Source organism: Tenrec ecaudatus, chromosome 16 (genome assembly GCF_050624435.1).
Source record: "Tenrec ecaudatus isolate mTenEca1 chromosome 16, mTenEca1.hap1, whole genome shotgun sequence".
NCBI lineage: Eukaryota > Metazoa > Chordata > Mammalia > Afrosoricida > Tenrecidae > Tenrec > Tenrec ecaudatus.
Window position 1 is genome coordinate 30,796,274 of NC_134545.1, and position 11,227 is coordinate 30,807,500.

General features: G+C 50.4%; 1 protein-coding gene across 2 annotated transcripts in view; it reads left to right on the forward strand.

Moving 5' to 3' along the window:
• Positions 1-11,227, forward strand: part of HIRA (histone cell cycle regulator) — a 69,342-nt gene that overhangs the window by 54,482 nt on the left and 3,633 nt on the right. For both annotated transcript variants that reach the window (XM_075534565.1, XM_075534566.1), the window contains 6 exons: positions 48-209; positions 824-882; positions 1,024-1,129; positions 2,107-2,229; positions 2,660-2,823; positions 4,224-4,312. In XM_075534565.1, the coding sequence (XP_075390680.1) occupies positions 48-209; positions 824-882; positions 1,024-1,129; positions 2,107-2,229; positions 2,660-2,823; positions 4,224-4,312 (703 nt within the window). The remainder of the gene's footprint in view (positions 1-47; positions 210-823; positions 883-1,023; positions 1,130-2,106; positions 2,230-2,659; positions 2,824-4,223; positions 4,313-11,227) is intronic.

Here is an 11,227-nt window from a genome sequence, read left to right on the forward strand (position 1 = left end):
GTCCCCTCGAGTGGTCCACCGGCACTGCCTGTCATCTGCCTTCCTAGTGACGTTGTGTGTGTTGCCTGTGAGAAGAGGACGCTGTCTGTGTTCTCCACCTGCGGACGTCGGCTCCTCCCTCCCATCCTCCTGCCGTCCCCCATCTCCACTTTGCACTGCACAGGCACCTACGTCATGGCGCTCACAGCCGCAGCCACACTGTCTGTCTGGTGAGAGGGTCAGGACGGGTGGAGGGGAGCAAGGCGAGACCCTGATAGCCCAGGGACACATTGTGGGACCCTGTGCTGGGGGAGAGGGAAAGGGGGGCACCGGAAGAACGGAGAGGGGCTCCTGCTGCTGAGGAGCCAGGGCTACCTAAGTGACAGGGCCCAGCATCTTAATGGAAGATGCCCATCAGATGGACTGCTCAGCAGCAGGCTGGCCCCTAAGAGTTCAGGTGTGGCCGAAGTAGCAGAGGCAGTGGGCCTTAGGGCTCTGGCGCCTGGGCCTTCTGCTATGTGGGCATCTACTAGAACCAGATCTACAGTTATCAAGTCTATACAACCCCTGGTGACCCTGTAGGACAGGGGGAAAGTGCCCTGTAAGGTTTCCCAGATGAAATTGTCACAGATCAATCTGTCCTGTTTTCTCCCGAGAAATGGCTAGTGGGCTTGAACTGCGACCTTAACGTTACCCGCCCAGTGCTCAACCCACTGCTTCACCAGGGCTCCTCCCGAAAGAGGAGCTTGGGGTCAGAAGCCACCCAGCCACATGAGGGAAGCAGGGGTGGCAGCAGGGGTGGTAGCACTGGCTGAGGTTGGAGAATGAGGCCTGTCGCCCTCAGGGACATCCACAGACAGGTGGTGGTGGTCAAAGAAGAGTCTCTACACTCCATCTTGGCAGGTAACCGCTGGGGCCGGGACCCGGGGTGGGGGACAAATGTGGGTGGACTTGTGGGAGGTGGCTCCCACAGAGTAGCACCTCCAAGCACCAAGTCTGTGTGGAGGAGCCTGGAGCCCACTGCTGTGCTGTGCTGTCCCTCAGGAAGTGATATGACAGTGTCACAGATCCTGCTGACCCAGCACGGGATTCCAGTGATGAACTTGTCCGATGGGAAGGCCTACTGCTTTAACCCGTCCCTTTCTACATGGTAAGCCAGTTGCCCCCACCCCACCCCCGGCTCCAGTCCCTGGGATTCAGGCCCTGATGGTTTGGCCGACCTGATGCTACACCCATATGCCCAGAGTGGCAGGCCCCTGGCGAGGCTCTGTCTGGGCGAGACATTGGAGCTCAGCCTGCCAGGACACAGCCCTGCAAGGCTGCCCGCATGGGGCTCTGTGCCCTCAGCGAGTGCGCTGCAGGCACTCCTGTTTGGGTGACTTGTTATGCCAGGCCCAAGTCTATGGCCACAGATGACTTTCCTGAGGTTAAAAAAAATTCAGCAACTACTTTGAGCACACTTTTCCAAACTGCAGAAAAAGTTATTACCGTATTTTCACAAATAGCAGCAAGCATGCATACATAACACAGCACATCCAGGGAACTATTGGGCGAGGGGCTACTTTACCTGGTTTTGCTTGTGCATAAAACCAACAGCCTTCAAGTCAGTTCTAAAGCAGTGACCCTCCCTAGAGGACAACCTAGAAGCCTAGGGTTTCTGCGACTGTAGATCTTTCCCCGTGCTCTGCTGACCTTCTGGTTAGCAGCTCAACGCGTGGCCTCTGTCACCAGGACTCCCTCCCTTGTGGGATACAAGAAAGTTGAGTGAGTGGGTCAAATTGTCACAGACTTCGCATTTGAAAAGTATTTGCTAGGACGACAGACTTGTATAAAGACCTCTTCCTAAATAGACGTGAAGGCCCAGAAGAGGCATAGGAACAGAGTGCCAGGGGTGGTGTGGCCCCACTTGGGGGGCTGCTTTGCATACTCCGAGGAATTGAGACCAGCCCTCCTAGTTTCTTGTGAGCCAGTATCTCACTAGGCCCGGCACAGCGAACCTGCCCCCTTGCCATGCAGCAGCGCTCAGCCTGATGCTGCCCAGTGCTGGTGCTGGGCTAGCGGAGGGTACTTGCTGGCCTGTGGCTTCTTCACAGCTTTCCTTAGTAGCGCCCATCTCTGTCCTGCTAGGAACCTGATTTCCGACAAGCAGGACTCGCTGGCACAGTGTGCAGACTTCAGGAGCAGCCTGCCGTCCCAGGATGCCATGCTGTGCTCAGGACCCTTAGCCATCATCCAGGGCCGCACCTCCAAGTACGTGACCTGAGGGCTGTGCTTGACCCGCTCTCACTGTCCATCCCTGGGGCCACAGTCTGGCTAGGCAGGGAGACGGCTGCAGAGGTGCAAGCAGGCCCTTTCAGAGAGTCCCAGGTCACCCCAGGGTGCTATTGGTCCCAGACCCCCATGTTGGGTCATAGTTTGGGTGGGGCCATCTCTGGAGACTAGATGGCAGGTTTCGGTCCAAAGAGCCCAGGGTCATTAATCTCTCAAGCTATGTTGCAACTACTCGGGACAGTCACGTGAGGAGTCCCTAGAAGGCTAGGCACTGTGCCTGGTGGGAGGCCTCGTCAGCCCTGGAACCCACTGTCCTTGCCAACTCCTCACTAGGATCCTGGGATGCATGGTGGCAGCCTCCTGCTCCCGTGCAGTGTCTGCCACCCCTCACGTACTCTGACCTCCACAGTTCTGGACGCCAGGCTGCCCGGCTCTTCTCCATGCCTCATGTGGTGCAGCAGGAGACCACCTTGGCCTACCTAGAGAACCAGGTGGCTGCTGCACTTAGCCTGCAGTCCAGCCATGAGTACCGCCACTGGCTCCTCATCTATGCACGCTACCTCGTGAACGAAGGTGAGCTTCCCTGCTCAGCCTGAACTCAGCCCGGGGCAATGCAGGCCTGGCCTGGCCTGGCCCAGGCTTCAAAGGCTGAGTCCAGCAGGGCTTACAGGCTTGCCTTCTTTGGGAGACTACATGCTTTGTCTCTGTCCCCCATCACCGCCAGTCCTGTGGGCCTGCATTCCCCTCCTCCCCAGCCAGGCTTACCTCAGCTCCTGGGCTGCCTGTCCTCATCTGGTCAGCAGGAGACGTGGTGGACAGACTGCTCTTACCGTGGCCCACCGGCCTGCTTGCCCGTTGCTAGTCACCCGTGTCCTCCCAGCCCTGCTCCCAGCCTGGCTTTGCCTGCAGGCCAAGGCAGGGGCCCAGCCCTCACCTCCACCTTGTGTCACAGCCCAGCCCAGGCTACAGAGCAGCCTTTCTTTTTAACTGCCCCACCCCTGCTCCCCCTTTATGTTTAAGTCTGAAGGTCCCCAGTCCGCGTCCCTGCTACATCGGCATGTCCCGCCGGCCTCAGTGCGCGCATAGCAGCCCAAACCACAGACCTAGGCCCAACAGGGATTCCCATCTTTCTAAGTCTGCCCCACTTGGCCAGCCTGGGCTTCCCAGTCACACCTTGGGCCTTGCCCCCTCACCCCTGGGCACAGCCCCTTCTCTCATGCCTCTGTGGTGATGTTGATCAGGACTTGGCATGCTGACCCGCATGGAGCTCTCACCTGCACAGTGCCCCACCTCACCTTCCACGTTTCCTGCTTGCTCCACTCCAGTCCATGTCCCATACACCAGTCACTTCCTCGGAGGGTTGGCTTGCTCCACTGTAAAATCCAAATACGAAGCAAGGCCTCGTTCCTGCCCTGAACTCCTAGTAGGGGTCCAGCTTCCTCTGTCTTACTCCCACCCTTATCTTTGGGTGATCATGTTCATTCCCAGTGGCTTCCCTGTGGGCAGCCCCTGCAGGTTCACCCTCTAGCTCCTCTGCAGCCCCATTGAACTGGGTCTGCCTGGGAGCCTCTACCCAGAACCTCCTGTCCTTCCCATCTCATCCCTCCTGAAGGCTGACAGCCTGCCCTGGATGAGCCTCTGACATATCAAACCAGACCAGCCCACTCCCTGCCTCTCACCCTCCCTGACTTTCCCATTGCCTCCTGGGGGTGATCACAGACCTGGTGGCCTCGTGCCTTGTTCCATGTGCCCAGGATGGGTCAGGTCAGCAAGAGCTGAACCAGAAGAGTGGGAGGCAAGTGAGTGAGAATCTGTGATGAGGGGCCTCACTGCCCCCAACTGAGGGGCACTCAAGGAGGCACTGAGATGAACGTGTGTTCCTCCTGTCTGGATGTGCACCACTGACTTAGTGAACGGGGTGTTCTGTAACTGTGTGTAACATGTTCCCATTTCCTGTGTTTTTCTGTGATTAGGGTTTGAATACCGCCTCCGAGAAATATGCAAGGACTTACTGGGTCCGGTTCACTATTCCACCGGGAGCCAGTGGGAGTCAACAGTAGTGGTAGGTGCTGGGTTCCATCCTACCTTGAGAATTCACAATTGCACAGCGAAGGTGGCAGCTTATCAAAGGAACCAGACCACTCCAGCACACTGCCTGGGACCTCAGGCCTGGTAGGACCAAGCTGGGTCCTGACATCAGGTGCCTGGGAGCTGAGAGGCCATGGATTGAGTAGTGACAGGAAAGCGCCTTATCCTCCTCCCCCCTCCCCACCTTCCTGACAGTGAGGCAAACATTATTAGCAAATACACACACCTGGTCAGCCAGGGACTTACAGACCATGACTGGTGCTGAGGTGACAGACTGGGAAGGAGTGAATGGGGAAGTGCTGAGAATGAGGCACTAGCCCCGCAGTGGGGGAGGGTGCCTGGCCGAGGGAACTGCATATGCCGAGATTTGGCCCCTTTGAGGTCTGCTGGGTGGTAGCAGAGCCAAGGTGTGGGGTGGGCTGGGGCTGAGGAGATGAGCAGGGTGGGTAGGTAGGTAGGTAGGTAGGTTGTGGTGCCCTGAAGAGGAGCGGGTGCCACTGGGAAACCAGGCAGGGCAAGCTGTGTGCCCTCCCTGCAGTCAAAGGTGGCTTGGATCTATGAGCCAGCTCTAGAGAGGAGGTAGAACCAGGAGACTTGGGGTGGGCTGCCTGTGGGAGGCAAAGAGTGCGGGGGCTGGGGGAGGGGCCTGGGATGAGGTGGATCCCAGAGTCCCCCTCTCTGCTTCACTCGTTCAGCACACAGTGACCAAGGCCCTTGAAGAGCTAGGTCAAGAGCCCCTGCCTTCAGGGCCTGCAGACTAAAGCTGCTGGAATGCATGGGGTGAGTGGGGGTTGGATGAGCAAGTCCGTAGCTCCCTGAATGAATGAGCAGAGACTGGTAAAGGGCAGAGAGGAGCTGGGCAGGTATTTGGAGCAAAGACACTATCTTCCCGTTATGCTTTGAAGCCCCCTTTGTTGTATCCTCTATTATTGTTTTCCCTATTGTTTAAGCTTATTGCTGTTATCGTGGGGACTTGAGAAAGTTCCTGGAATATTTCCATTGTCTTTGAATTCAATACTTCTGCAAAATGCATAAGCTGCCTCGCATCTTCGTTTCGTTGGGTAATGCAATCCTAGGTTCAAATCCAGTTTGCCCTGGGTGAAGGTTTATCCACAGCCTGTTAACAGCAAAAATGTTGGGTGTAGACCTGATTTTCGTAGCTTTTTCAGTACCTTCAGGATCCTCTCTCTGGATTTTGAAGTTTCATTGACTCTGGAACCAGAGCACTGGGATTTTTTGGTTCACTTCTCTAATTAATATATCTTCTCTCTCCTTTCCCCATTATCCCAGAGAGGTAATATCCAGCATAAAAAAATCACTGTGTCATTTTTGTTTTATGTGGTATTTGTTTTCTCCGGCTGTCAACATTTCCAGCCTGATCTTTTGTCTACTGACATCTAGTAAGTAACTGCCATTACTGCGTGTTGCATTGTTGTGGTAATTTGAGCCCTTGGGGTTCTGTTTCTACTGCCTGTTGTTTTTGCTGATTCTCCTTCATCTTATTTATCCCCTAATGTGCCCTTTTATCTTTGACTGCCTGCTGAATATAGTATTTGAAAAATTGTGGAACTAACTGGAGACCTAGAGGAACAATGCCATCCTCCAGAGAGCACTTGAATTTGCTAATAACAGTTTTTGTTTATTATACTTTTTTATCAGTTTCCCTTCTAACAACTCAGACACATTTTGTTTCATGTCATCAATTTAATTACATTGACTGTGTGGCGTGGGCCTTCTCCCATTCCCAGTGTTGCCCGTCTCCATGCCTCCTCCTTTCCTAACCCTTCTGGACTTAGTCCTGGGGGTGATGCTGCCCCCATTTATGAATGATTATTCTAAGATTTGTGTATTCACTAGTGTTACTGTTCTCCTTCTAGACCTGTCTATTGTCTGACTAACAAAATCAAGCCATAGGGGGCTGAGTGCCATCGTATCTGGGGTTCCACCCTAGTTTCTATCTGAATGGTTTTGAGTTTGGCACTCTAACCTTCTCATGTGATCCCTTTCAGAGCAGTTGGTAATGGAGACCTAGTGTCATGTTCTGGTTTCAGCGTCGTCAGAGAGAGTTACGTTCATGTGGTCCATTGGACTAATTATTGTCATGTGTCTTTGGTTTTCATCATTCTTTTGTTCTCCCGAGAAGGAGAAACCAGTAGTTGCACGTTAAATGACCACTCCCTATGCACACAGCTGTGCACCCTAGCAGTACCCTCTCTCTCAGCTCGAGATGCCGTTGGGCCTCTTTGCACTGTGTGGAGAGTCTTCCTTCGGCTTGAGTATAGTAACACCTGTTAATATGGTCAATTATATGCTTACTAACAGTAAGCTCTTTCCTGTATTCAAGCCAACGTGGTCATAATTATTACCTTCCATATCCATTGTTAGAATCAAATGCTAATAATTTATGAGGATTTGTACAGCTCATTTCATGGGCAACACAGGCCTGGGATTGTCCCTGCCCACGCATTCCTTTAGAATCATGGTTGCATTTGCTTTGTAGGATGAGGACGTGGACATTGTTCCTCATTTGTTTCTGTTTTCTGGGTTTGTGTGAGATTGAAAAGGTCTTTTTTCCAGTTTCATTCACAAGTAATTTACATATCATAATTCAATAATTTAATCACTGAATCATATCACAGAGAATTGTACAATCACCTCCACATCAATTTTAGAGAATTCACCTTCCCCAAGGTCAGATCACCTTGAAGAGGACTCTTGCACTCACAGTCCGTTCTAATGCTTCCTCCCCCTCCCGTGTCCCTAAGTTATTCCCGAACCCCGAACCCCGCTTTCCTTCCCTATCTTCCTCCCCTGCATTCCCTGTGACCCCTTGTGTCCATCCTTCTCATTATGCATTCACTCCTCCCATGCTTCACAGCTGGGAGACCCAACAGAAAACACTAGGGGGTGGTAAGGGCTAAAGCCATCGTATGCAGATGAAAGTGCTAATAATGCACAAGAAGACAGAGCCCTCCCCTCCCCCACAACAATCAGCAAGCAAATGAGGAAGTTCCTGTCATGGAACCAGTAAGAGATTCTTTCACCCAGAGCAAATTTAGGTTGCTCTGTAGAGTGGCCAAGTGTCGAGTTCGATGCGGTATAATCAAGATTACAGTGGACTCTGTCTGAGAGTAAGGTTGATCCTGACTCTTGGCTACAGCTGGAGTGGATCTGCCAGTGGCTCCGTCTGACTTAGATGCTGATTGCTTGAATACAAGCCTTTAAGACCCCAGACACCGGTCCCATTGAGAGCCAGGCACCGCCTGCTTTCTTCACCACACTTTGCTGTAGCTCCCTTATCTTCAGTGATCACATCAAAACGATGAGTGTGGAGCCGGGCCATGATGTAAGAACGAATTGTTCTTCAGTTGGAGCTACCACTCAGTGCAAGCCCAAAGCCCATTCCTGGACTAGGCCTTTTTGTTTTTGTTTTAATTTGTTGTAACGGGAGCCAATACATGTGTCCTATCATTCCATACTTCAATCACATAAAATATAATTGTGCAATTTCTTCTGTAATCATGCATATTTTCTAAAACATACTTTTCCTTCCTGGACTACTACTTCTTTTAAATTTTTTTTATTAAAAGATTATTTATTGGGGGCTCTTACAGCTCTTAAAACAATCCATACAAGGACCTTGGGCCTCTACTCAAGCACTCCCTCAATGCATGAATACTTTCTTCTATTAAATTGGCACTGGATGAAAAATAGATAGATAGATAGATAGATAAATAAATAAATAAATTGGCACTCGATGATGCTCACCCTCCCGATACAACTGCTGAAGCCAAAGCAGGTGAACAAGTAAATGTGGTGAAGAAAGCTGATGGTGCCCGGCTATCAAAAGAGATAGCGTCTGGGGTCTTAACGGCTTGAAGATAAACAAGCGGCCATCTAGCTGAAGAAACAAAGCCCATATGGAGGAACACACCAGCCTGTGTGATCACATGGTCCCAAAGGGATCAGTTATCAGGCATCAAAGAACAAAAAATCATATCATTGGCTGCACACCTCCATGATACGATTGCCGAGGACAAAGCAAAGCGGGTGAACAAGTAAATGTGGCGAAGAAAGCTGATGGTGCCCGACTATCAAAAGAGATAGTGTCTGGGGTCTTAAAGGCTTGAAGGTAAACAAGCGGCCATCTAGCTCAGAAGCAACAAAGCCCACATGGAAGAACACACCAGCCTGTGTGATCATGAGGTGCCAAAGGGACCAGGTGTAAGGCATCATGCAAATATATATATACATATATATATGTATATATATGTGTGTGTGTGTATATATATATATATATATATATATATATATATATATATATATATATATATATATACACCATATACCATAGTGAATGAAGGGGGAAGTGCAGAGAGGAGACCCAAAGCCCATTTGTTGGCCACTGGAGATCCCCTCACAGAGGGGTTTAGGAGAGGAGATGGGTCAGTCAGTGTGCGACATAGTACCGATGAAGAACACAGCTTTCCCCCAGATTCTGGATGCTTCCTTCCCCCAACTACCATGATCCGAATTCTACCTTGCAAGACTGGATAGTGCAGAGGTTGTACACTGGTGCATATGGGAGCTGGAGGCACAGGGAATCCAGGATGGATGATACCTTCAGGACCAGGGGTGTGAGGGGCGATACTGGGAGAATAGAGGGTGAGTGGGTTGGAAAGAGGGAACTGATTACAAGGATCCACATGTAACCTCCTCCCTGGGAGACGGATGGCAGAGAAGGAGGTGAAGGGAGACTCCGGATAGGGCAAGATATGACAAAATAACAATCTATAAATTATCAAGGACTCATGAGGGGAGTGGGGAGGGAGCGGGGAAAAAGAAAGAGGACCTGATGCAAAGGGCTAAGTAGAGAGCAAATGCTTTAAAAATGATTAGGGCAAAGAATGTACAGATGTGCTTTATACAATTGATGTATGTATATGTATGGATTGTGATAAGAGTTGTATGAGCCCCTAATAAAATGTTAAAAAATAAAAACACCGATCAGCATCCAGAAAAAAAAAACCCAAGAACAATCCATACGTCAATATTTGTATAAGTGTTGCAATCATTATTTTCTAAACATTTACTTTCTATTTGAGCCCGTGGTATCAGCTCCTTTTTGTTTTCCTCCTTCCCCCCTCCCACCCTCATTACCCTTGATAAATTATAAATTATTATTTTCATATCTTACACCAACCGCTATCTCCCTTCCCCCACAGTTTCTGTTGTTTATCGGTCGGGGCCAGGTGGGGGTGGCGCAGGGGCGTGGTTATGTGTGGATCACTTCCTGGACTTCTTGACATCATCTCCTGCTTCTCTCCTCCCACCCCACTTTATCCTTCTTCCTCCAAATCACCACTGCAGTTTCTTTCCCTGTAGGCTCAACATCCTTGGGTTTCATTTACCGGACAATAGGGCAACAAATAGCACCGTTTATCAAGAGGGTGAGCCCCAGTGGTGATGCATCTGAGATACACTCTAATGTATGTGAACATAAGCCAAATAACAGATGGTTGGCACAGGGTCGCCAGGAGAACAAGTGTCTTAATACAGCGTACTGGACATTGATGTACCAAGACTTTGTTCGCCCACCAACAGTGCAGTCCACTGCTCTTAGGATAGCTGTCTTCTACCTCAGATGCCTCGTGTTTCCAGCTTAGGTCCTTGGGTTGTAAGTGTGCCTGGGAAAGGTCTGTTCTTTGGAAGTTTCTTAGAAGTCAGTTTATAAAATACAATAAACCCTGTTGGCCATGATGCTTTCTTTGAGCTGGGGCTTAAGTTCCTGCTTTCTGTTGCTTGTAGACTCAATTTTGATGAACTGGATTACCTAGGAATTTGTCCTTTTTCTTTAAATACCCAAATCTGTTGGCACAAAGTTGTTGCAAGTGCTCCCAACCACCCCTCCCTGCTGCCGTCTGGAGTTTTCTCTTTGGTTCTTCCTTGTCTGGCTTCTTGGAGCTTTCACTCTTCTTGACGCAAGACATATCTTTGCCAAAGATTTCTGTACCTTTTCTTCTCAAAGAATGCCTTTTGTTTTATCCTTCTCTTTTGAGCCTTTGTTTTCTAGGTCTTGAGTTTTATCTCTTTGCTGTCATCTTCCTTTGGTTGGTTGGTTGGTTGGTTGGTTGGTTGGTTGATTGCTTGGTTCATTGGTTGGTTGGTTCGTTGGTTGGTTTGTTGGTTGGTTGGTTGGTTTTTCCCTGGATTCCCCCTCTTTTTTGTGCTGGGTCACTGACGGTCGGGTTCTCAGCTTCTCTGATGGAAGCTGTCTCATGACTGTCTCTCAGAGCCCTGCTTTTGCAGCATGCCACTCACTTTAGCGGAGTTCCCATTCTTCTGTTGTTCACTTATAGACAATTGTTGACTTCACATCCTTAGAAATGGCAGCCCTTTGGCCATTGCAGCTCAGCTGGTGGTGTGTCAGGTGCCTAACCAAAGGTCCACAGTTGGAACCCACGGCTGCTCTGCGGAGAAGGCTGAGACTACCTCCTTTCTTTAAGCGTTCAGCCTCGGAAACCCTATGGAGCACTGCTGTTCTGCCCTGGGAGATTGCGATGAGTCGGGATTGGCCTCCCGGCAGCGGGTTTGTGCTTTGAGGTTTGTTGACTCCTGAGTTTTACTCAGTGAAGATGGGCTGTCTCAGAGATGACAGGTTTGTTTCTGTAAGGAACCAACTTTTGCAGGTCACTCATCTTCTATTACAAGGAGCCTTAGTGGCACAGGGATTACACGTTGGCAGTTTGAAGCTACCAGTCACTCCTCAGCCTCGGGACATAGGGTCAGTTCTACCCTGCCCCTACAGGGTCGCCACGAGTCCGCATCAACTCGATGGCAGTGAGTTGGGGTTTTGAGTTTACCTTCTATCCCTGTATGTCCCTGTGTG